Genomic DNA, 27,653 nt, shown 5'->3' with positions numbered 1-27,653 from the left:
AACTACAACTCACTGGCCGCTATACTGTATGTTTGGACATATACTTTCAGATGACACACGTGGTGACTGGTGTCAAGATGACTTGCATGTTTAGGGTACAGTGTGGCAGATGTATTAAGCCTGGGGAAGAGATAAACTGGAGATAAAGTGGAAGGAGATAATGCACCAGTCAATCAACTCCCAACTGTCATATTTCAAACATGGCTGATTGGTTGGTGCGTTCTCTCTTTCCAATTTATCTCTAGTTCATCTCTTCGCCAGGATCAATACATCTACCCCAGTGTGCTTTAATGCACAGTCCTGTTAACCAGCACTTCATACATGACATTCCATATCAATAAAGAGAAGCACTTCACCATTACATTAATCTTCTTTATAGATGAATTTGGATGGCTGTTCTTTAACAATCAGGTTATTCCATACAATCAACCAAGACCTCTTTTAATTACAGCAGGTTTAAAACAATGCATCACATTTTTAGAATATATTAATAATCAAGGGTGCCCTAAAACAAATATAAAAAAATACTAAGTTAATAGGGAATGACTGGTGAAAAGGCTCCTGAGTGCTAGAGATGCCTTTCATACCACCACCTGCAGGTGGGAGGCTGCCACTGCGCCGTTTATAGTCTCCAGGCAGGAACAGGTGAACAGCTCGCTACATCCCCCGCAGCCGTCAGCTAATCTCATTTCTTGACGCAAAACAGAGTCAAATTGTGGTCACCTAGATTATGTTTATGTCTCTTTCATACAGGGGTTCCCTCCAGAAGATGTTGTAGAGGATTCTTGCCTGGCTCTTTGCCCTCTTCCTTGCCCTCTGTCTTCAGCCATTCCATTTTCTGTTGGTGTTGCCGAACGGCATCAGCCACCCGTGCGTCGATCATGGCTTCCGTCAAAATGCCATCTTCCGATGCATACGCTGCGGCCTGAAAGGATACAAGTTGTTAAAAACAGAAGCACAAACCATAACACTAAAAGCTTTCAATTCATTTCAAATCAACAAATACATCAGAGATATTAGCAACACGTTTCTAGGGAGATCCCCGGTACTATTGTGTGGAGAGAAAGGAACTTCCATTCTTGTCAGACACCGATTGATGAATATTTAGTACTTTACAGTATTTCCATGTCTATTAGGCTGACGGCACGCAGACTGGCCCGCAAGACCAACTACACCCCTGTATTAGGGAAGGGGTGCTAATCAATTATGGCAGGGGTGGCCAAACCTGTCCTCAAGATCTACCAACGGTGCAGGTTTTCCAGGCAACCTGTGGATCTATAGTAGGAATGAATGCAGCAGGTTTTAAAATGTGACAGTTAGTAATGACTACAGCTGTGCAGCAGCTAGGTGATCTGGGAAATGTGACAGTTAGTAATGACTACAGCTGTGCACCAGCTAGGTGATCTGGGGAATGTGAGTTAGTCATGACTACAGCTGTGCACCAGCTAGGTGATCTGGGGAATGTGACAGTTAGTAATGACTACAGCTGTGCAGCAGCTAGGTGATCTGGGGAATGTGACAGTTAGTAATGACTACAGCTGTGCATCAGCTAGGTGATCTGGGGAATGTGACAGTTAGTAATGACTACAGCTGTGCACCAGCTAGGTGATCTGGGGAATGTGACCGTTAGTAATGACTACAGCTGTGCAGCAGCTAGGTGATCTGGGGAATGTGACAGTTAGTAATGACTACAGCTGTGCACCAGCTAGGTGATCTGGGGAATGTGACCGTTAGTAATGACTACAGCTGTGCAGCAGCTAGGTGATCTGGGGAATGTGACAGTTAGTAATGACTACAGCTGTGCACCAGCTAGGTGATCTGGGGAATGTGACAGTTAGTAATGGCTACAGCTGTGCAGCAGCTAGGTGATCTGGGGAATGTGACAGTTAGTAATGACTACAGCTGTGCACCAGCTAGGTGATCTGGGGAATGTGACCGTTAGTAATGACTACAGCTGTGCAGCAGCTAGGTGATCTGGGGAATGTGACAGTTAGTAATGACTACAGCTGTGCACCAGCTAGGTGATCTGGGGAATGTGACAGTTAGTAATGGCTACAGCTGTGCAGCAGCTAGGTGATCTGGGGAATGTGACAGTTAGTAATGACTACAGCTGTGCACCAGCTAGGTGATCTGGGGAATGTGACAGTTAGTAATGGCTACAGCTGTGCAGCAGCTAGGTGATCTGGGGAATGTGACAGTTAGTAATGACTACAGCTGTGCGGCAGCTAGGTGATCTGGGACATGTGACAGTTAGTAATGACTACAGCTGTGCAGCAGCTAGGTGATCTGGGGAATGTGACAGTTAGTAATGACTTCAGCTGTGCAGCAGCTAGGTGATCTGGGGAATGTGACAGTTAGTAATGACTACAGCTGTGCGGCAGCTAGGTGATCTGGGGAATGTGACAGTTAGTAATGACTACAGCTGTGCACCAGCTAGGTGATGTGGAAAGCGTGGACCGTTGGTAGATCTCAAGGACCGGTTTGGCCACCCCTGAATTATGGGGTAGTAGTGATCGCTTCGGGCACATGCACAGTGAACCATTATGGTCATCGGGCTTGTTCACAGGGAGAGCTCAGTCCCGTCCTTGGCCCGCTGCTCCGCTGTATTGCGCCATCATGTCAAGGGAGGTGGCATGGGGATTGGATAATCTACTATGTACATGTACACACTACAACGCCGGGACTACATGTCAATCATGCTCAGCTGGACTAGTGATGTGGGTACAAAAAGTAGCCAAAGCTGGAGGCGAAAGTTGTAATAGCAGGTAATACCCACGGAGAGCGCCCATCTATTACTGCACTTGGAAACCCTATAAAACCCCAGACTGGCAAAGACCCTGCCCACAGTTTAGAACATGCATTAGGATCACATTTCCGAGCTCCAGGCTACAAGGAGTTAATGAATTCCAGATCCCTCTACACTCAGAATGCAAAAAATCCACACCTGCCTTAGATTCACACTTAGAACAGAAAGAGTTAATAGACGCAAACCCACCCCCCCCCCCTGCAATCCCCATCCAAAAAGGAGTTAACATGACTTATCTTCAAATATCCATCCAACAAATCCCCCGAACGTTTCAAAGAGGCTCATATAAAATATTATCTGTATAACCTGTCCTGTGTCATACCAATAGCCAAGCAGAGGGGAACTCTGTCTATCAAATGCATACTCTTTTACAGAGACTGGACCACAAAACCTAAATAAGGACACATGCCCTCTGACCGTTTATTATAAAGATCAACAGTATGTGTAGCTTCTTCACTTGACACAGCAGAGAAGCTTATCTATAATAACTGCAAAAGGTCACCCATTAAAATCTAACAAAGATACTGCACATTTCCATGTTATCAGTACCTGACAGTACAACACTTGCTAAAAACCAAATCAGAAGAATCAGGAGAATCACTTGTACAAATTGCACCTCACTTCCCCTTGCACACTGCTGTCACATGACTTTGCCAAGAGACCTGTGGTAGTGTAACAAAATGTTCTAGGTTTAACATCGCTAAAAGCAAGGTCTAGACCAGTCATACACCAACGATGGTGAAAGAGGCCAACAAGTACTACTAACTGTGTTATACGTGGTGCTTATTACTGTTACAGTACATTTATATCCATTTTAGGTCTAAAACAGGTCACGTAAAAGCATAAAGCAACTTCTACCATTTGCAAAAGGTGCGAGAAAAAACAGTTACTTCATAATTATAAATGTCACATCAAACTGAAAGGTCCATGTTGGCTGACACTTTCATCACAACCTGCATCTCGTCACATGTCCCCCGACGCTTTACCTCCACTACCTTACGGTAATCTGTGCAGGGGGTACAAGCTCTGTCTGTGTGCGTTTGGCTTAGGGGCAGAGTTGATATAGAAATGAAGTGACGGACCTTTCCAGGCAGAAAATAAGCGTTCATATCTAGTGTCGCACAGCAGTGCGAGGTGTGTCAATCTACAGGACTGTAACCTCCGTCCCCAAACCTTTAACACTGCAGCAAAAGAAAAGCCCTGGTCTGAAAGAAAAATCTGCTTCTTTAATAACATTGTGGAGAGTACAAATGTTACACAAACCACAGCAATCCATTATCGATGCAGCGGATAAAAACATGGTCTGTTGGGGGTACTTAAAAACCAGATATTATATTTTGTCCCGAATGTCGACGGACACTGAAGGGAACCGCAGTGATGGTGCTTATACACTTATGCAATGGGATTCGATGCAACATCGAAGTACGATGTCCATCGAATCCGATCACATTTTTGGGTGCAAAAGTCAGCACCCGATGTCGCATGCCATCTTACGATGGCACATCGGGTCCTGGAAGAGGGCAGGCTGGGGGTGGCGGAGTAGTGTATGCTAGCAGTAGCGATTGCGGGTGGCGGGAGTCAGTGGTGGCGGAAGATTTGTTTAAAACACTGGGCTGCCCTGTGATTGGCTGAGCTCTCTCAACCAATCAAAGGGCAGCCCAGTATTTTAAACAATTTTTCCGCCACCACCGACTCCCGCAAGTGCTACACTACTCCGCCGCCCCCTGATACGAGACGCAGGTACGCCGCCAGCGGTCCCTATGGCCCCCTCTCCCCAAACCGCTGAATGCGTCCCCTTCGCCCCCCACCCCCGGATTGTATTCGAGCGATCGCATGAGGTTATAACCCACCTGCTCCTACAATTCGATAGATATTCTGTGCCGCACATAATATCATAACATCTATCGAAGCGACATTCGATTGCGTGCCCGCACATCGCGTCGAAGAATCCCTTAAAAATGCATACAATCATTTGATCGGCCAGAATTGGTAGAAATCGAATGATTGTATACAATCTCTCACAAGTGTATGGGCAGCATAAAGGAATAGAAGAGATCACAAAGCCAATCAACACAACCAAACTGAGCCATAAAAGTTTCACAGCACAAAACACCCTGCCCTTCCATCAATGGGGTCACTGTCTGTTAAGCCAGGCAGGAGCGCGCCCCTGACCAGCATTATCTAGATTAGGAGATTTGCGTCTTGGCCTGTAGTTGTGAAAGGGTTAATTGCTGAAGCAGACATCGTGCAGGCAGTAAAAGTGAACACGTGCTAATGGTAATGAAGCCCCATTTCTATTCATGAATGCCGAGGAAGTTGGAGTATTTATGTGCGGCAGCAATTTGGTGTAAGCAGTTTGACTCCCCCAGCTGGCAGGTGAAAGGCCCATCCTCCCTCCAAAACTGCATCCTTGAGGGATTTTCCAGTGCAGCGGCTGTGTAATATAGATTAAATGGAAAGGGAGAGTTCTCCCTCATCTCATCGCAGCTGAAGGTCATAAGAACAAGGAGACGCGTGCAAAGGACATAGAAGCCCCTTACTCAGTCCCGATGGCACTTGCATTTGTTTGTCTCCTTTATACCCATATACCATGTGACCGCACCCCCCCCCCTGCATAGGACCAGCAGCTGTTAGATGAATGGACACACCCAATAATGGTTTTGGTAAGCACTTGCCATGGCATGCATGCAGGACTTCTACTAGACACTGCAGTAATAAGCCCCTCCCCTCCATGGAGCCCCGCCTCCTCCCCGCTCCTCAAACACCAGCGTCTTCTAGGTGTGGCCAGTAAATAAATTCCCAGGTTGCACTATTCAGGCTTAAGCTGGGTTGTCTATCCTGGATGAAAGTCCTGGGGAAAAGCCAAGTCAATAGAAAGCAGGTCAAAATCAGGAATGTGTTTCCGGTGTTGGAGCTTTTTGAACATATGCGAGACCCGAATGTGGATTCTGTAAATGGCTTACATAAATACTGCCAAGAAAATGACTGGCAGAACACAAACTTGAGGAACATTGGGTATCTGCAGAGGTTTTAAAATCACCCCCCCACCACCACCCCCCAAAAACCTATACATTTTGTGCGGAAAAAAGTCACCAAAACGATACAACGCACAACATACATGGTTTTGAAGCTCAATTATTAATAGCACAATTAAAAATTAATTGCCATTAAACATTTACAAATGGCAACACGAAAAGCTGTAGGCATCCATTATATAGATTTAATTGCATGTTTTTATTTAAAATGTAACCGGGTTTTGCAATGCAGCTGGAGGCCATTAAAATGGCTTTCGTTATTTTGATGCATATTCACAAAACAATGCCTAATGAGTAACCGGACAGCTGCGGAGCTTAAAGATGGGAGAAAATCAAAAACACGGATATGAATGTCATTAAAAGGCTTATAAAATAGCATGATTTAAATAGCACATGTGCTGCTACACACTGTCACCAGATATTCCCTTTCAGAAGCCTGCAATCATCCATTCTTTATAAATGTGAACCGTATTTAGCCAAACTGTTCAGTAGTATGCTTTAATGCCGACATCGGACCCCTGACCCCCCCCCCCCCCCCCTCCCCCCGAAAAAACTTTATACATGAACTTCAGAACGGCACTCAATACAATATAGCCATCTACAACTAGTTCTACAATCCGAGACAACTAAATATAGGAAATAAAGGGGGACATTATTGGGGCTTATTGGATCATATATTACACTATAATCCAAAGTTCTGCATATTGAAAAGGGTACATGCAAATAAATATGATCTGTAGTTGTTCATAGGTTTACAGCAGGGATGGGGACAGGGCCGGTGCAAGGCACCGGAGCGCCCCAGGCGAGTCGGGGTGGGGGCACCCCGGTGCCGGCGGGTAGCGGGGTCCATGCCGGCTTCTGACAGGAGCCTGCAGTGGTGTCCTTGCCGCACGGGTACCTGCGGCACTGTGTATAAAGCTGGTGCAGTGAATAAGAAATAACTAGTGCTATGCGGCGGTGCGGGAAGCGCTTCTGTTTTTAAAACACTGGCCGCACGCTGATTGGCTGAATCTCAGCCAATCAGCGTTCGGCCATTGTTTTAAAACCCAGCAACGCTTCCCACAACGCCGCATAGCGCTAGTTATTTCTTATTCACTGCAGGGACCCCCCACCGCCGCCAGCTTTATACACATCGCCGCAGGTACCCGCGCGGCAAGGACACCACTGCAGGCTCCTGTCAGAAGCCGGCATGGACCCCCCTGCCCACTCCCCAGACGGCACAGCAGGTACCCCTTTGCTCGTGGGGCGAACTGCCGCCCTCCAGTGGCCGGCGCCCTAGGCAAATGCCTAGACCTGCCTAGTGGTGGCGCCGGCCCTGGATGGGGAACCTCCGGCCCTCCAGCTGTTGCTGAACTAAACATCCCAGCATGCTTTGCAGCAGTTTTAGCATGGCCAAATTGCAACTCTTTCAGGGCATGCTTGGATGTGTAGTTCAACAACATCTGGGAGGGCCAAAAGTTCCCCATCCCTGGTTTACAGGCTATAGCAACCATTATAAACACTTGAATGCTTTCCTCCTTTGTCTCTTTTGGTCAAGCCAAGTATATTCCATTTAGGTGCCTGGCAATGTTATTGTAATGTACTTGACATAGCGCTGTGTCCTTGAATGTTGGCAAAGACAGGGTGAAGTGTAGTAAAACGAGTGAAAACAAGGCAGATGGGATAATGCTGCCCCCCTGCCAGCAGCAAATGAGTTAACACTTACAATAATGTATTTCTTTTAAGAGCTGCAGTGTCTGCCAGTATTGCCACCCGAGTTTAATCCCAATAAAGTGTTTATCCCTCACAAATCACCACCAAAACCCTGCATCTAGCCGCTAATACTGCGATCCTTAGCGCTTGGCTGCCTTTCTGAATGACTTTCTAAAAATAGCTTAGCTGCGGGTTCCCTGCCTGCCAGGGGAGGTGGTGGAGAGCAGGAAGGGGGATGAGAAAGGATGACGAAGAGAGAGAGTTCGAGAGGAGGAGGAGAGAGAAAATGCGTCCGTTCCTGCCGTACTAAAAACCAGCGTCCTACCTCATTCATATTCATTGTTATTTTTTTTTTTATCTCCCCCTGCGGACACGTTAACCCATTTCCGCAGACTTGGCTGACGATGCAACTCTTCAGCCAAGCTGGAAGGCACGATACCCTTTAACAAGGTTATCTTCTCATATGGGAGAGCGGGTGAGGAAGAGGCAAGATCACGCTGACAAAGTTCACGTATTCACTGTATTAGGACAAGATCTCTCTCTTGGCTTGATGCAGAGGTAACCATGTACACCTTAGATCATGAAGCTTGCCTAAATAATGCAGCATTTAGTCCAAGGACAGCTGTCCGCTCTATAATGGGGAGATTCCCTTTCTGCCACAATTGTGTGAAATAAATACTGTAAGATCACCAATTTACTGCTGGTTTATGAGCAAACTCTCACCCTTTACATTTAATTTTTTGGGATTAGCCAATATTAGAACCTATCTCTGTGATTAGGCAATAAAGCCAAATTAACCCTTATGAGATGAGAATGGCCGGGATCTGTTTCAGTTCACAATCAGAGTTCACAATCACAATACACGGCATTTTAAATGGCGTGTCAGTTTGCTGGGAGCAGCCTGACCCCCCCCCCCCCCTTCACACAGAAGAACAAATTACCGGGTTGAAAATTTCTACCCGGAAATTTGCTGAATAACACGGGTATTTCTTCTGTGCGAAAGGGTCAACCCGGGTCATAAATTCTGTGTCCTCGACCCTGGTCAATTCCAGGGTCGGAGAAATGGGATTTACGACACGGGTGTGCCCTTTCACACAGAAAAAGTACCCGTGTTATTCCCGAAATTATTGGGTAGAACTGCTTCACCCAGTAATTTTGTTTTCTGTCTGAAAGGAGTATTACCAAGGTTTATGCCTGCACAAATAGGGTTGAATCTAATTACATGCAAAGACTTAGTGGACGTGAGAATAAGACGTTCAGCTTTATCCAGAACTAGAAGGGGGCCATAACTGGTGATCCCAAGTGCCATTGCATCGGCAACTCACTCCCTTTGTGGATAATTGGGAGCCTCTACCTTGGTCAGGAACAGTTGGTGCAGCTGACGTTCCCCCGATTTGGTTGACCATTCTTCTTATGTCAATATAAAGTTAAGTATTACAGTTTGGAACTCATAGTAATAAAACAATACTGATCAGAGATTGGGCATTATCCTATTAGCCCTATGTAGCCTGACAGTGACCATCGGGCTATCCGATTAGAGCCCTTGGTTTCGGCAGAGATAGCACCCATTTTCAGGCATGGGATCTGAGAGGACTTCCTGGACCCATGTGTTCTGGACGCACTGACGGCGGCTTAGTGGGTGCCTGATGCAGTCTTAGCATTATCCCCGATCCATCAGGGATAATAGGATAGTCCGGGGTGAATACATTAGCAGCTGTTAATCGGATATCCCCCACAGTGGTAACGGGACCTTACATACAACAGGGGAGGGGGGGGGGGGTACTTTAAAATCAACTCCATGTGAAGTGGATAGTGGGGTTATGAACAGGTAACAAATCGCCACAGATCACATCCGATATATCGGCCAATATCGCATCCGATATATCGGGCGCCGTGAAACTACACAAGTACCCTAAATATTAGTATTAAGTGTGTAGAGAGGTGGTAATAATATCAGGAAGTTGATCGGTTTGCCAGAAGAGGTGAGATTCCAGGGAATCCCTGAAGGCATGGAGATACTAGGGAGGACATTCCACAGAGTGGGGGCAGGCCCAGACCTGTTTTTAGGGAGAGGGAACATGTAATGAGTGTGGTTGTGAGGCCCTGATCTGTAACAGGGTTGAGAGACCTTTGAGACCATGGATGATATCAGTTGGTGCAGTTGTACTGAAGACTTTGTAGATTAAGGTCCATACACACGGGGCTGTCATCGCTGGGGGGAAAGACGCTCAGTGCGGCTACCCCCATGCCCGGCGCTGACAGCAGGGGACGGGCGGCTTTGCATAGCACAGCCCTGTGCATTGCCTTCTACAAAGCCGCTCATCTTCTGGTAATACAAGCAGATGAATGGCTTTCCCGGTGATGATGTGGAAGCGCGCATCACCGCCGGTAGAAGTACTTCAAATGGGATTGACAGCCTTGCCTAGAAAATTATGTTACAGAAGCTAGGGATGGCTAGTACCGCCACAGAAACTCTTCTAAGTAGCTCAGATTTGGCAATTTTCAGGAAACCTGGTTACAAGATAAAAAGATACAAGGCTGGACCTTGTGGGAGCACAAAGACGAGTGGTAGAGTGACCTCATGAAATTTTAAGAAGCCGCCAACAGAGCTAGTAAATGTATCAAATGACCATGAACCATACTGACACATCAGGGCCCAAGTTGGACATTTGCTTACAAAAAGGAACAAGGTAAACAAAGACTCTAACATTCAGGAGAGCTAGCCATCCGACGGGTATAACCAACTAAATTCCCCATCAGCTTGTGCCTCATTACCTACCATAATCTTCACATTTTACTTCATAAATTGGCCTAAAAATCTATCCCATCATTTCTTACTGCCCATAGCAACAGTTCGTGTCCGTATTTTCTCTCAGCAGAATCCCAATTAAAAAAGCTTCTTAATGACGCTGCTGAACTACCGGATAGGACTCGGCACATCTGTAGCAGACGACGAGGATTTAAAAAAAAAAGAAAAAATAGTCGTAAACTGTCTTTCACAAAGGAAAGCCTGCAAAACAGCAAAGCAACCTGCGGGGAGACAGTCAATGTAAATGCTTTCGTTCAATGAGGAAGCAACAAGGCCTCGTGCTCTCCGGCCCTCGCTAATGCAAATGGTTATCCACCCAGCGGAGATAATGGTCTTGAAACACTGCTCTGCAGTCATTTTCGGCAATTTGTCACAGAAGCGGAGCTGCCGGAGCTCAATCGGCCGACGCGGCAGCATTTTGTGCGCCTTCTTCCTTTTAATACCATTATTTTGTTCTGCATTTTTCTACAAGGAACATGAAAACATGAGCAGAAGAAAGGCTGGAGGGTAGCAGAAAATCCATTCTAATTAGGGTGACATCCGCAGGCCCCTTTATGGAATCTGCAAGCGTTTCTCTAAACACTGGAGTCGGGATACGTAAACCATAAGTACAAGCCAAAAATTGAAATGTTCAGAAATGAACCATGAAGGTTAAAACACTGTTGTGTAAATCCTGACCCCCCATTGAAGCACTGTAAAAACAGTGAAATATTGCTACTGTGTGATCTATACTGATCAAAACCCTAAAGATTCATTGACAGGAGTTATTTTATAAAAACACCCCTTTCAGACTGCACTCTCAACCAGGGTCATGACCAGGGTTGAACATGGCTCTGATTCAGGTCAAGGAACGGGTAACCCGGGTCAAGCAAGAGCAGTATGGAGGACTTAAAGGCCCATACACACTGTAAGGTAGAAAACAGCAGGTTTATGCGGCTTTCAGCTCAAAGCCGCCCAGTGTGTATGGCCTGGCAATGAGTGGTGACCGCTGCTGCGCGCTCCCGCAACATCGCCGGGAAAGCCGTTCATCTGCTGGTGATACCAGTAGATGAGCGGCTTTGAGGACGGCTTTGCATAGAGCTGCGCTATGTAAAGCCGTCCTCTCCCCACTGACGGCGCCGGGCAGGGGGAAAGCCGCTCTGTGTATGCACTGAGCTGCTCCCCCCCCCAGCTATTATAGCAATCATCGCTGTCCATACACGCTGGGAATAATCGCCCAGTGTGTATGGACCTTTAATGTTCGCACAAAATACTGTATTCATCCTCCTTGAGAAGAAAACCAGGAAGAATGAACCTTGCGCTTCTCAAACCACAAGCTCTAGATCAGCCAAACCCTGTGGTAATTGTGCACAGACACCAGATTCTAGGCTCAAACATAGTACAGACGGGGCGTGGCCTGGCGAGCACCCTGACAAGACGCTGTCCGTTGGAGCTCCCTAATCAGCCTTTATAATTAGCCTTTTCCCACTTCTAATCCCCACTCTCAACCTCCGGTTCTTACCCCATCCCTGCTCTCCTGTGCCCTGACCGTCGCTGACCCTGATCGCGGAGCCGGGGAGCACTTTTTAGTGCTCCCGCAGGTTGCGGCCTGGTCGCGAGGTCGGAGCCGGGACCTCAATTAGTGGATGAGAAGCATCGAGCACCAGAGGTGCTGAAGACGGCGGCTGCCACTCCGAACGTGCCCCGGCCAGACGCTTCACCCCGCCGGCATCATCTCCTGCTGCAGCGCTGAGAGAGCTGTAGCGGCAGCTACCGAGTACCTGAGCCCCGAACGGCGCCGGAGCGCGACAGACGGAGGCAGACCACGCGATCAACACACGCACCAGACGCAGGAGGACGGTGGGGACACAGGACACTGCGCAGCACACTGAAGTGAGTACCCGCCGGGGGACCCCACAGCCTGCTAATCCCGCAGAGGTAACGGGACGGGAGGCTGCGCCATTATACCACCACCGCCATCTTGGGATTGGCACTCCCCCTCCCAATGACTTGAACCTCTGGGCGCACAAGGAGCAGCATAAGCTCTATTAAACCCTCCTGGGACCACTCTCCCCACTGACCTCCTAATAAGGCCTCATACTCCTCCAGGCCTCTTATAGCGAACGGGACTTGCTTGTGGGACCATTATAATACCCCACAGAACAGGGGAAAGTGTAATTTGTGGCTCCCCACCGAGATGTGCCTTCCCTGGGGCGGTATAAGAGATTCAAAAAAGTAAAAATCACAATTGAAGGCCTCTAATAAAAGGCAAAATATACCTGCCACCCATCCACATCGGGAGGCGCACTAGTGAAAGCCCCTCTGCCATCCTCCAAAACACCTACACCTCTGCCATACAGAATCTAGTAGAGGACTATTTAACAAATAACACAATATAATTGCTATCAAAACACACCTGATGCATGGAGGTGCCCTGAGGCAGTAAAGTAGAACACTCACCCGCAGGTTGCTGCCCAACATGACCGTGACGGGTGCTTGAAGATGTAATGCATGCCCAGGCCACGTAGGGGGGACCATGCGCAGAACCACCAATTGATGTAGCATTGGCTGGACAAGGGGCCACACATGAAAGTACAGACCTTTTCCACATGACAAAGCGACGCCGTAATAAACCAACGGTGAAGACCCCAGTGAGACCGACACAAGCTCAAGCTTTCTGCTCCTTATTTGGCACGCCAATACCGGACCCCGACCCACTTCCATCGGCGACCCCCCAACACGCTACTAAGGAGCGACTCAGCGAACCTCTAACGATCTCTCCCCCATCCTCTGACCTAGAACCAATAATGGAGAAACCTGATCTCAATGCAATCCTCGCTAAACTGCAGGCGATTCCAACCCGCCAAGAAATGCAACAGGACTTACTCTCCACAGAACAAAGGATCCAAGAATCCATGCAGGTCCACATTACAACAATTAAATCAGACATCAAACATGTGGCGAATAGAGTGGTCCTCCTGGAAGAACAATGCGAAGATGCAGATTCCCAGCTCTCCGATCTGCATGACCTGGTCTCACGCCAATCTAAGACGCTGATAGAGATGGGCCGCAGATTGGACGACATGGACAATAGAGGGAGAAGAAATAATTTGAGGATACGTGGGGTACCGGAAGAGGTTGTGACTTCAAATATTGAATCAGCACTGACAAAAATATTTAATGAACTCTTAGATTCTGACCCAGAATATCAGATAATCTTTGATAGAGCACACCGAGCACTGCGACCTAGGGGTACCACCTCGGAGAAGCCGCGGGATATCATCTGCAGACTACACTACTATCAAGAGAAAGAGGAAATCCTAAGAGCTGCACGGCGATCTCCAGATATCACCTTTAACGGCCACAGCATTCAAATATATCAAGATCTTTCCTGGTCGACTCTCCAACAGAGGCGTATGCTACGCCCCATCACAGACGACCTCAAAAAACATAACATCAGATTCCGATGGGGATTTCCAATAAGCATACAAGTCACCCACAAAGGATCGTCCGTCGTCCTCCAAGACCCTGAGGGGCTAGAAGAATTCTGCAAGACCCTGGGACTATCCGTTCCCCTTCTGCCCAATTGGCTTGACCCTGCTGAACTCTCTGCCTTACCCAGACCAAGGAGAAGCAGCTGGCAGACGGTACAGAAAGATAAGAGAAAACCCCCGACGAAAAAACAAGCAGTCGACCAGGCGAAAGGAGGAGAAGAGCCCTCGAGGCCACCAACAAAGACCTCGGCCGCTTCCGCCGACGACACGTGAATATGCCTCTCCCACTTGAATGACTTTAGTACTCATATACGCAAATACCCATTACAGTTAAATGTTTAGTGTAAAATTTCCTGGTATTAGGATAGATACGGGAGACAATTGCCCCCGTTTAGTACTAAAGAAAGTGCAGGAGATAATTGCCTCTCCCAAAAGTTTTATTAGTGGAATAGGAGGACGCCTCGCCGTCCACTTACTGTAAGAAAAAGTTTAGAAACATCTCCAACTACTACCTATATACTGATATATATTGGAGAGACCAAAAGGGGCCTCCCCCCAATGCCCATAGTCAAAGGTCTAGACTTTAAATTGTTTAAATAGTTTGGTTCATGTTCCAGCATCATATGCTCGTATATTTTGATGTTTACTGTTTTAAATTAAATCTGTGTGGTTCGCCTAGATCCCCCCAGAACCCCCCCCTGCTCTGCTGTACACTTGTAGAGCATGGGACGCCAGAGGCCTCCCATGTCTAGAAATGCAGAGTTTTGTTCTTAAACTACAATATGTTTACTACCTATATACTATAACATGTTCACCCAACTCCTCTACTCCCCTATGTGTCTCCTTTGTCCCTTTCACTGCCCTCATCCCCCCCTCCTCCTGTCCCAAGAGGCTTGGTCCACCACTTCCGAAACTCCACAGATACAGAAACAATGGCTAGTCTGAAAATTGTATCCCTAAATGCTAAAGGGCTAAATGTTCCCGAAAAAAGATCTAAACTTCTCCACTCAATGTACACGGAAAAAGCAGACGTGGTGTTCTTTCAAGAGACCCACTTTAAAACAGGTTCTGCCCCGAGGCTGTCCTCCCGTCACTACCCGACAGGCTACTTCAATAACTTCTCTGAGTCCAAATCTAAGGGAGTGGCAATACTATTCTCTAAAAACATCCAACTATCAAAGGTATCCGAAACCCACATAGGAGACGGTAGAGGGATACTAGTAAAAGCTACCATTGCTAACCAAATTTTTACCTTTATTAACCTATATCTCCCGAACAAGGGTCAGATACGCTTCCTAAGAGAAGCATTGGAGCTAGTTGAGAATATGACAGAAGGGGTACTAGTGACGGGGGGAGACTTCAATTGGGCAATTGAACCTACCATCGACACAACAAACTCACACTCCAGTTCCTCCAACAGAGACCTACGACGCTTTCGATCCATACTGCATGACTTTCAATTAATTGATTCATGGAGACTACTACACCCAAGGGACAGAGATTACACATTTTACTCATATCCACACAATTCATACACACGAATAGACTACCTTTGCTTAAGCCATAGGTCATTAGACCTATTAGTAGACGCCACAATTGGCCAGATCGTGGGATCGGATCATGCACCTGTCACACTTACCCTGACACTGCTAAACCCCCTGACACGCCACTGGAACTGGCGCTTTAATGAGCAGTTTCTTAGAGATGATGAATGCAGAAATAAGATATCAAAAGCCATTGATGACTACATAACCATTAACGTAACAGACGACGTATCACCAGTAGTTGTGTGGGAGGCGCACAAATGTGTGCTACGAGGTAAATGCATTCAAATGGGCTCTTACCTTAAAAAGAAAAAAGCAGAATGCAGAGAGGCACTTCTCAGTAAAATAAAAGACCTTGAAACACGACACAAATCCTCCCTAACCCCAGAAGTTTTCTTAGAGCTCCAGGAAGCACGGATGTCCCTAAATAGCCTCTTAAACGAGAACACACGTAAGGCCTTCCGTAGATGCAGACACAAATTTCACAGATGGGGAAACAAACCAGGTAAACAATTAGCAAGGGCACTAAGGGCACAGAGAGCTTTAACATACGTCAAAGAAATGAAGGACTCCTCAGGTGGAATGTGCACTAAAAACACACAGATAGCTGACATATTTCACGAATACTACTCCACCCTCTACAACCTCTCCTCAGAAACCCACACCAGAGACGCATTAGCACACGAGCAGGACATTAAAAAGTATTTGAGGGAAATTCAGTTCCCTACTCTCCCACCAGAATTAACATCAGCCCTTAATGACCCGTTCACAGACACGGAACTTGCAACAGCCCTGAAGACCACCCCATCAGGCAAGAGCCCTGGCCCAGACGGCTTTACAGTCACATATTACAAAGCATTCCAAGACAAATTGTTACCCCTCCTCCTGCGAGCATGTAATGCAGTGTCCCAAGAAACACCCCTCTCTGAGCATTCGCTCAGCGCACACATCACAGTCATACCAAAAGATAACAAAGACCCAGCACTCCCTTCCAGTTACCGCCCTATCTCTCTACTAAATGTAGACGTGAAGCTGTTCGCAAAATTACTGGCGAACCGCTTGGCCTCTTTAGTCCCATTGGTTGTACACCAAGACCAGGTGGGATTTGTGCGTGGGAGAGAGGCGAGAGACAACTCCATTCGAGTCTTTGATTTGATTGCTCATGCCCAATCCTCGAACACTCCCACCATGCTCCTTTCCACCGACGCCGAAAAAGCCTTCGACAGAGTGGACTGGAAATTTATGGAGATGGCTCTGCGACACATGGGACTGGAAGGCCGGTTTCTACAAAAAATCCTCGCCCTTTACAGGTCCCCCATGGCCCAAATTAGAATCAACGGACTCCTGTCCAAACCAGTCACCATTTCTAATGGGACGAGACAAGGATGCCCGCTGTCCCCACTGATATATGTCATCTGCATGGAGGCTTTGGCTAGGGCGATCAGACGAAATCCAAATATTAGCGGTTTAGTGGTTGGAAAAATCAACCATAGACTAGCTTTGTTTGCGGATGACCTTTTGGCAATTGTAACAAACCCAGTAATCACTCTCCCGAACCTCATGGAGGAGTTTTCTCGCTATGGGAAATTGTCCAACTTTAAAATAAACTATACGAAATCCACTGCACTAAATATTTCACTGCCAAATGACACCAAGGAAGCTCTGAGCTCCCAATTCCCCTTTCCTTGGAACCCTACTCACATCAAATACCTGGGCATCTCCATCCCGGCCTCCCTAAAATCAACAGTATCCCTGAATTGTACTCCCCTACTAAGGTCCATCCGTAGAGAAATGGCACAATGGGCAACCCAAAGATTCTCATGGTTGGGGAGGATGAACATCATAAAGATGAATGTCCTGCCTAGGTTCCTCTATCTATTTCAAACCATCCCATTAAAGCTGCCAGCTCAATACATAGGAGACGCCCAAAGGGCAATTAGCCGATTTGTGTGGGGTGGCAAAAGACCTAGATTTAAGCATAACTATCTGTATTATAGGAAAAACAAAGGAGGCCAACAGCTCCCTATGCTGCTGACGTACTACCAGGCCTCAGTACTGCATAGAGTTGTGGACTGGTCAAGAGCCGACACATGCTTTAAACAATGGGTCGACCTGGAAACGCACTCCTCGGCCCTGTGCCTCAAAGTAGTCCCGTGGCTCCAAACCATGCCCCGCACCAGGCACCCCACAGTGGAACCCACTCTGACACTCTGGAAAAATATTCGATACAGACTTGGTCTTTCCTCCCCTGATTCTCTTCTTCTCCCTTTTATCAACAACCCGGATTTCCCGCCGGGGGTTTCTGGGAGACTAGCATCTACCTGGCAGCAAAAAGGCCTGACCAGGGTGATTCATTTAATGTCTGGGGGAAGTATCAAGTCTTTCTCGGATCTGATGTCAGAAAGGGAATTGCCCCACACAGACTCCTGGTTCTACTTCCAACTGCGCCACTATATACACTCAAAAAGAACCGCCCTCGCCCTCAAAAAAGACCCCACCCCGTTCGAAGTACTGTGCTCCCACACCTCAGACCCCACCCATGTGATTTCCACGATCTACAAAGTTGTTTTACACAACCACTTCCCTGACCTCCCCCCCTTTTGCAAGGCGTGGGATCAGGACCTATCGCCAAAAGGTATAACTATAAACTGGGAGAAGCACTGCAGCAACATGGCACAGTGCTCCACAAGTCTTGAGGTGGTGGAGACACAGTATAAACTACTGACTAGATGGTATAGATGCCCCCCCCTAATCCACAAATTTTACCCGTCGGTCTCCCCCCTATGCTGGCGCTGTAACTCTCAAAGGGGCACCCTGATCCATATATGGTGGGACTGTCCTAAAATCACCCCTTTTTGGGACACAATAATCCAGATATCCTCAGCTATCCTGGGATTCCAAGCCCCTGACAATCCTGACTTCTGGTTACTCTCCCACACCAAAATATCCATGGCAAAGTATAAGCGGTCATTACTAAAACACTTAAACAACGCTGCAAGAGCGGTGGTCCCAGTTCACTGGAGATCCACAGATCCCCCCACTACTTGGGAATGGTTTCAAAGAATAGACTTTTACTGTGCTATGGAAGATATCTACTACTCTGCCCTAGATAAACAATCTGACTACACCACCACATGGTTACCTTGGCTAGAATTTAAATCAACAGCAACATATAAGGACCAGGCTCCGGCCGCCCCACAGCAATCTTCGACACAGCCCTAGAAATACCCAGAAAGAGAGACCAACATAGCTTGACCCAACAGACCCATTAATACTGTCCCACTTGACGGGACTGACAATGGACAGACTCCCCTATCCTCCCCTCTCCCTTATAGTTTCCCCCCCCCATCTTCTTCCTTGTCTCGTCTCCCCATCCCCCACCCCCCCCAGTTGCGCACTGTGATTTGATTGAGATGATAAGGGTTATAAGTAAGGGAAAAAAGAAGACAAAGACCAATCAATATGATAGAATTGGAATTGTTTACTGTACATTGGTACACACTTCGCTTTACCAAATGAACCATATATTATAGATATCTATAGTTTATAATAATCTATGTTCAAATATTGACACAGTTAACCTATTTTTTGTGCTGTTACCACAAATGTTTGTACCACTATTTACCAGAAAAAAACCAAAATAAAGAATTTATAAAAAAAAAAACATAGTACAGACAAACATAGTAGCGCAGTCTCAAAAGTCAGGTCATTAAAGACAACCGAGTAAGGTCTAGTGGTCGACTCCACCTGATACCTTACTGACTGTTTGAGAATGTTGTCCTTCCAGGACCAGCCCGGCCAGTCTGGAGCCATTATGATCACTGGTACTGGTTGATCTTTGACCCACTTCACTACCCTAGGTAACATGGGAAATGTGGAAAGAGACACGCTAGAAGGAATGTCCACAGAAACATGGCATCCAGAGAACCATGGTATATCTGGTTCTTGCTCCAAAACTGGGGAACCTTGAAGTTAACACAAGAGGCCATGAGGTCCACCTCCTGAAAGCCCAACTTCCAAACCAACTTCTTAAAGTCCTCCAAACGGAGCAACCACTCCACCGGTCAAAAAGTGGTTCTGCTTAGGAATTCCACAAGCCAATATTTGAGGCCCAGAATGAACACCGTAGAGACCACTGGAACAAAAATGAAACCACACCAGTCAAGCATACTGATCAGGAGGGCTGCATCTCATGATGCAACAAAGCGGGAGGGCTGCTTGGTTGGGTAGCACTAAACAGATACTGGCCTAGTGGGATTTGCAGGGGGAGGAGCTGATTTTTTTTAAGTTACATTAGGAAAGTGCCAACTCCTGCTCACCCAACAGTAAGTCATTGGTCCAATGTCCCCCAGTACTGACGAGAGATGTAAAGTTATGCAAGTTTTTCTGCTACCATAAGAAAAAATAAATAAGGTGGGTTTGGATTGTCTTAAGTATTCACCTTCACTTATTAAGTGAATCATTTTACATTATTTATGGCAAAACTGGGTCTTAAACCATGAGCAGTAATGTGTACATACAAAGGATAACAAATCACTCTAAAAAAACAAAAACATGTATGTCAAGATAGCTGGAAGCCATCCACAGAACAAAAAGGTTGGACCTGATGGATTTAAGTCTCCCAGGCAGATGATGTGTACAGTTCAGAACAAAACAAAAAAGTGTGGGACAACTTAAGAGCACATACCAGCAGTCCATCTCAAAACACAAAAAAGCGCTAAACAAACCATGGGCCAGATATATTATAGTGGTGCTTATCGCGCCGCTATAATACTTCCTGATTCGCCTCATTACCGAGGTGAAGTAGGAGGGGAGACTGACCAGATGTATTAACATTTTGTCTGCCGAAGCAGGGGAGCGCAAACTCCCCCCTCCGGCGATGTCCCCTCCTGTAGATAGCGTATTAGTTTACACTGATGCGCCGCCTCCTTCCCCCTGGCCGGCAGGATCTCGCTACTCACGCGAGATCTCCGGCGCAGCCCAGAGCCAGCCGCAGGGACAGCGATGCTGACTGTTCATACATTGGCCTGCTATTATTTAGATAGCAGCGCTGATATGGACAGCGGCTCCTTCATACATGGGGGAGAAGCGGTATCAGTCCACTTAATGTGCGCTGATACCCCTTCGCCCCCATAACGCCCGGTCGTACATCTGCCCCCATATTAGAAGAGGTGGACTATATTTTGGTTCCTCTGTGCACTCAAACAGTAGGTTCTCTGCGGAGAAACTTACCTGCCAGGCAACACCTAGTTTAGAGATCTCTCGGCCAGACATGCCTTTGGTAAGTTCTGCCAGTTCCGAACACTTCTTCCCATAGTCAAATTGGGCAACTTTCAAACGCCTATAGAAATAACAGGTCACAGTTTAGAGACGACACGGAGCTAATGGAAAACAGGCATAGCACACATCTACATGGACTGGCCAGATCCCTGGCTAATCTCTCCGCATCTTGTATTATGTCATATTACAAGGTCCGTCTATTCAATTCCAGGACTGTACATGTAGTTAATGAATGAAAATGTGTAGGAACGCATTATCTTGTGGATGTGATAGCGTAACCAATGAGGCGCGAAGGTGGAACAAATGGGTGATTGCGTCAGCATTTCCGGTTTGGAGAAGGTAAACGCAGGTGGTTCATTAGAGCGCGTGTCACGGTGGGTGATCGAGCAAAGAGTGAATATCAAGTTTTGTTTCAAAATTGGGAAAACGCAGAGTGAAACCTCTGAGTTACTGAAAATTTTTGTGTGCGATCGAATATGGATAAAGGCAGCTGGCTCCTACTGCACGACAACGCGAGGCCCCACTGTGCTCTCAATGTGAAGCGCTTTTTCGCAAAACATGGCATTGTAGACATTAATCATCCTCCGTATTCTCCTGATTTGTCACCTCCTGACTTTTACTTGTTCCCAAAACTTAAGACTGCTCTGAAAGGGCATCGATTTCAGGACGTAGAGGACAAAGAAAAACGTAACCGCTCAACTTCGAAGCATATCTTCAGAGGACTACGAAGCGTGTTTCCAGAATTTGTACCGCCGTGCACAAAAGTGAGTGCCGGAGGTGATTATTTTGAGGACTATTAAATGTATGTTTGTTTTTTAGTATTCATTCCGTTGTATTAGCCCCAGTCCTGGAATTTAATAAACACACCTTGTATATGGAAAGACTTCAGCATGACAAAAGTATAAAAATGCATTGTTCAAAACTGATCTTAAAGGAATAATCCCCAATTTATTTATTCAGGATCAGCTTAGGAGTGCTGGGAATACTTACTGCTTGCCTTCGCTTGCAGGTTTCAAGACAAATTTATCAAAATAAAGCCTGACGAGGCGCTCTCTCTCTTCCAGCCCAGGAAGGGCGAAGTTAACAATCTCATCTATTCGATCATTGATGGCCCAGTCAAACTGTTCCGGCTGGTTACTGGCCAACACCAACATAAATCTGAAGGGAAAAACGCAAAGCTGATTGTTACATGACCGAAAGCACTTTCCCGGAGTACAGAAGACAAGCTGCATGGGTCCCAGGATCCGCTCCAAACCAATCGTGTGCAGCATTGTTTATGCATAATGTGCCTTCAATGTTCTACCGGGTACAGGTGTAGGTCAGCAGTGTCTAGGTGGATAGTCAAAAGGTCCACCACTATTGGTCGAAAAGCAAAAAGGTGGACATGGTAAAAAAAAAAAAATTATATGAAAACTTGTGTCGATCTTTTCACTGTCGACCTAGACACTGTCAACATAATGACTGCATCTTGTTTTACCACATTTAAGAATTGGCTTCCTATTTGAACACGTTTTATTTATAAAGGATAACATGCCAGTGTCAGTATGACAATGAAGGCATGCAACAATGGTCAGAATGTCAACCTCCGCTGCACCGTCCTCGGGCACAAGTCACACTGGCAGTCCTTGTGACAGCCGCGCCGTGCAGAAACCAGGACCATCCAAACTGCAGGCGATTCCAAGCAGGTGTAGGTGGCATCACAAGGCCTCGCCTGATGCTTTTCGTCATCAACTTCAAAGTAGAAGATGATAAGCTGCAGACAGAGCCGAGCAATGAGACAGAACGACCTAGCACAGTTCTGAAAAATCATCTGTTTATTTCCCATGGAGCAAAGTTTGACCGTTATAAAGTGCAGCAAAAATGTAACCAACATAAGGCTTGGTGCATGTAAGGATTTTATACAGGTGAACCATGTGGCAAGTATAAGCTTTACAGTGTGGATTTAAAACACTGCATAGTAAAGACCAATCCTGTGAATGAATAAGCAATTCCAGCCCCTTCATTAGAATGTGGGACGTCATTGGCAGCAGAGGAATACAAATAGAAAGACAGTTTTATATCTGCATGAGAAAAGTTTAATTCAATGGAAATACTACTCTCTAATCAGATGGGAGGCCATCTAGAGTCATGGCCCCTGAGAATTTAGCACACATTCTCAAACAACCATTTAAAAAAAAAGAAAATCACCCAATATTTGAGAGAAACTCACACAGAATACTTTTTGGTACCGAATGGTGTATTATGAAGGCAGTAATTACCTAGAGACCATAAACGTGGGTAAATCTGAAAAGACACATAGCTAATGGCAGGTGCTCAATTAGTTTAGTAATACCATTCAGGTGCATGGGAGGAGGGGTAATACTGAATAAGTTACTTCATTGTTACTCAGTAAATCTGAAAAGGTTAAGGTGCCCATACACTAGTAAGATTTATCTGCAGATCTGGCTGGTTGGAACAAAAACATGGTTATGGATGAGTGACAGTTTGTCAGTTTTCCAGCATTTCCAAGCAAATGGTCAACTGTCATTTGCTCTCATCCATAACCAGGATTCTGTTCCAACCAGCCAGATCTGAAGATAAATCTGCGTGTGTATGGCCACCTTAACTGTGCAATTTCACAGCAAATTCTTCTAGATGCCCTTTATATAACATAATTTAGAATCTGGTGTGTCCCCCAACCTAGGTGTATATTCCATCATAGGGGAGATTCAGCTACACAGACCGCTGAATAGTACAGTAGGCAAACATCACTAAGCATCTGTGGCGTTTGCGGGTAAATTCACAACGTTACTGATCGCAAAGTGCTTCGTCTGACTGTTCTGTGAGGCACTTGGCAGCCATCACTGAGAACTGTATCTCCCTCATCGGCACTAGAAAAGTGAAGTGACATAATGGAGGACAGGCAGCACGGGCGGTGTACTGGTAAGCATTACTGCCTCACAGCACTGACGCGCTGACATTTGATTCCCACCATGGCCCTAATTGTGCAGAGTTTGTATATTCTCTCTCTGCTTGTGTGGGTGTCCTCTGGGTACTCCCATTTCCTCCCACAATCCAAATATATATAAAAAATAAAAATAGATAGCGCTATAAATATATATAGACACACACACACGTAGGTTAATTGGCGCTCAACAAAAATAAAGTGAATGTATGTGCTCTTAACTTAATAAATAATGACAAGTATTGCTACATTATGATTAATCCTGCAAAATATCCTTTTTAAGGCCTCCAGTTTCCCACAGGACAGCTACAACACAGGGATTGTGTCCCCTACAACACCCGCAGAACTCCGTTGGCGGTCAGTCCCCCTCACCTGCAGCTTTTGCGGCGGGACCCATCGCCGCGGCACATCTATAGAGGGCTGATTGTTGCTGCCTGTCCCCTTCCACTGTCTCCCTCCGGTGTCCGGTGCTCCATCGCTATCTACACGGGCGCATGCTTGCGCCCCCAGGGTGCTGCTTCATCTCCTCCGGGTGCCTGCGGTGTCAGGGGAAGGTAAAAGCCTCTGTGACCTTTGAGTGCCGGCGGCCATTTTAGAAAGTTTCGGCCTCAGAGCTCCTACGCAGTGAAGGTTTGGCGGTGTGCTAGCCGCCACCACTTTGCTGCGGGCTGCCCCTTACTTTTAGTGTGGGATTTGGACTCTGCTGATTGTCCCTTACACGATGAACACCGCAACTATGGTTAATTCACTACAAAAGATCCTGCAGGCTATCTCTGCATCTACACAAAGAATGCTGGACAGGTTCGACTTGCAGACTGTTACCATATCTCCTCATACATCTCCTAAGGTTCCTATGCTTGCTTGCAATATGGATAAGAATGTTTCAATAACCCCCTATGACAGAGTAGCTTTGGGGTCCATGCAAGGTTCCACTCCCGATGCTCCAGCTGCTACCACATTATACTCTGGGTCTGCTTGCCCTTTGGATCTGGCAACATCAATGTATACCCAGAAATGTGGGACTATATGCCATCCTATGGAGGGTTTTTATCTAGATGCTCTAGATGCTACAGATTCCCTCATGCTTCATCCTGTGGATACTTGCATTCTGGATTACATACAAAAATCCTGTTTTACTGCTGGGACCCCCCCCCCCCCCCATGTATCATCTTGTGATGCCCTGCATTATGGACTTGGCTATATTACTGATTCACCTCAAGAACACAGCTTATTGCTACTTGATACAAGGACTGTACCCTGGTCTTATAGATTCTTTCACATTTCACCATGTCAATGAGACTATTAAATGGTATCAATTGCCTCAGGGGAAGGGGGGAGTGGGGGGAATATGGGGGTGCTCGTCTCTTCAACGAACTTCTGCCAGACTGATACCTCATCTTGATCTTTCTTGGATGGTGTCCTATCTTGTCTCTGTTGGCGATTCCAGCTTTTAAAATATATATTCTGTTACACTACGTGTATACTTAAGTATCCTATTTGTCCTTACTGTCCCAAGACTTGTCGAATAAGATTTTTTTTTTTTTTCATGCTGGGATGTTTCCTAATCCTAATAAGGTTTCCTATATCCGGTTCTTGTGGGAGGGCTGGATGCGGCCTAGCTTAAAGCCATTAGTATTTTGCCTTTCTTTTTTCTTTTTTGGTATGGGAGGGAGGGAGGGGTAGGTTATAGAATTTTAGTTAGTGTAGTTAGTGGGATAGTTTGTTAAGGGAACCAAGTATGCCTAAATTGGGGACAGGTCATACAGAGTGGGGGGTTTTAGGGTAGGTTTGCTTTGGGGTCTATTCTTTTTTAATTTTTGTCTGTGGTAGCTAGTTTTATTTATATATTTTAGTTCCAATTGGTCACTGCAGGTAGCCTCGTATTACAAAATAAGTATGTCCTACTCTATGGAAGGGTATTCTTCATTTTAGCATATAAGCTCAATTTTTACTATATATCCTACACGGTCTATAAACAATTATACCCGAATGGTGCCTTCGGGTATTAGGTACAACTAATATATGGAGATACTATGTCATTTGCAAGTGATACACTAGCCCCTCTACTGGACTGTATATCTATATTTATGGGGTGTTATTGTATTCTGCAAAAACTATCAATTAAAAATATTGAATTTAAAAAAAGTATTGCTACATTACAGTGATCCAGTACAATAAGGTTCACTATCCGGCTCTATTCATCTGCTGGACATCTGGGGTTTAGGAAAGTACTTTCTTAAGGATCAGTCTAGCTGATGAAAAGGTTTCTATTGCCCTGAAACCTTTAATTTATTAAGAGTTTCTTATATAATATAATGACTGCAGAGAACCTCCATTTTAAACATCCATGTTTAACAATGTAGCCTTTTTACTTCAAATATCTGTTGGTTTGTAAAGCAAAACAAATCTTTTCTAACAATTCAATACACACAAGATAACGGCCTACATTTCTTATTTTAACGAATCAGTGAGGTCACTAGTGAAAATTGTTTGCTTTAAGATCTGCTTGAAATAAATGTAATTTATATATGTATTACACTACATAATAAAAAGTACGGTTTACTAGACAATGTAAGCAGCAGAATTAGACAGTGGAGCTTTATTTTATTTTATTGTGCCCTGTGTATGTTAAACCCCACACTATTTATGCACAGACTGCGTGTCATTTTAACAAGCTGGACCATTAACATTGCTCATTATGGAACAAAAAGACTTAATGATAAGACATTAATCTACTCCACAGGCACAGACAGGACTATGGGGAAGATCTCAATTAACCGTTTAAGTACAAAAACCACAACTGGCATTTCTCATTACTCAAGATAAAAAGTTCTATAGTAAACAGTAAAATGCATTAACGCTGAAAACAATAAAAAAAAAAAACGAACATACAATTTGCTTTCTGTAAAATCACTATTCAGGACCCAAGGACGCACCCGTCCCAACTATAAATCTCTGCACATTTGAGATCTGGTTACTCCAAGGTGCAAATGTGCGTTGCATACAACTCCTGTATTATTAGCTATGCAGGTTAGAGCACAGTACAGTTCATAGTCATCAGTCCTGTTCTATTATTGGGCTCCAACCCTAGTGGTTATCTCCCCTTTGTAGTTGGCGTATGTAAATAAAAGATAAAATGTACAACGATCTAGAGATCTAGACATACAGTAGATCATCTTGCGGGTTTGGCCTAAAAGATCAGCGTGAGACATAAACCAGTGTCATCATTGCGGAAAAGGATTCTTGGTCATATCTCGAGAGTACCCAAATAACCACACGTGAAGGGGTGCCCAGCAAACCCCCATAAGTACGCATCGTAGGGACACCACAAATCCTAATTCGCACAGATGTATCCCTCACACGGATAAAGTAATACAGTCGTTTTCAAAAAGGTTTATTCAACACTTGCGGCTGAAGACTCTCAAGAGACCATGGGATAGTCTATTAACACAGGTTATTTTATTAAAATCAAGAGTGGGCGAGACGTCTTTCATCCCTGCACCACTTCGCTTTCAGTGAAAAGGAAAAAAAAAAAAAGTGAGAGAGGATCGGTCTCTGCTCAAGTGTAAGATCATATATCAGTGCGAATATGGAGGCGTCACATTACCAGAGTTCTCCTAATAATGTAGGAACTTCAATAACCCATCTGCAAAATCTTATCTGACGGGCCCAAAAGTTAGGGCGGGGGAAATGACCACAGCAGTAGGCACGTTTTGACATAGGGTAAAACATATATCGGTGGGGGGGGGGGGGGGTTTCTAAAATCTTCTAAAGAGTGGAGACGTTACCACCAGCTTCTACATATATATTTAGAGTATATCCTTGGGCACTATCTTTACATTAAGACGTTTGCTCACTGTACCCCAAGGTCCCTTTAAGAGGTTTTGAATCCCAAACTGTCCTCCAGAAACTCATTGCACTACGTCAACATTGAGGAAAGGTCGATCTGCTGTAGTTCGAAAAACAAAATGGCCGACAGCTTTCCACATATTGTTGGGTGTCAATGTTGACACTTGAGCACTTGTAGAGTTTACTCTCAGGCTGATGCATCCCTCCGCAAGGCACACATT

General features: G+C 45.7%; 1 protein-coding gene across 1 annotated transcript in view; it reads right to left on the bottom strand.

Moving 5' to 3' along the window:
* Window positions 1–358: 358 nt before the first annotated feature.
* LOC146043025 (ATPase family AAA domain-containing protein 3-B) overlaps window positions 359–27,653 on the bottom strand; it is a 67,690-nt gene continuing 40,395 nt past the window's right edge. Inside the window, exons 14-16 of the mRNA XM_083163390.1 lie at window positions 21,630–21,797; window positions 20,592–20,700; window positions 359–925 (exon numbers count right to left, since the gene is read on the bottom strand). Coding sequence (XP_083019516.1) covers window positions 746–925; window positions 20,592–20,700; window positions 21,630–21,797 — 457 coding nt within the window. The 3' untranslated portion in view covers window positions 359–745. The remainder of the gene's footprint in view (window positions 926–20,591; window positions 20,701–21,629; window positions 21,798–27,653) is intronic.

This window comes from Crinia signifera, chromosome 19, assembly GCF_055691185.1.
Source record: "Crinia signifera chromosome 19, ASM5569118v1, whole genome shotgun sequence".
NCBI lineage: Eukaryota > Metazoa > Chordata > Amphibia > Anura > Myobatrachidae > Crinia > Crinia signifera.
The sequence above is the reverse complement of the archived record's forward strand: the minus strand, read 5'-3'. Positions and strand labels throughout refer to the sequence as shown.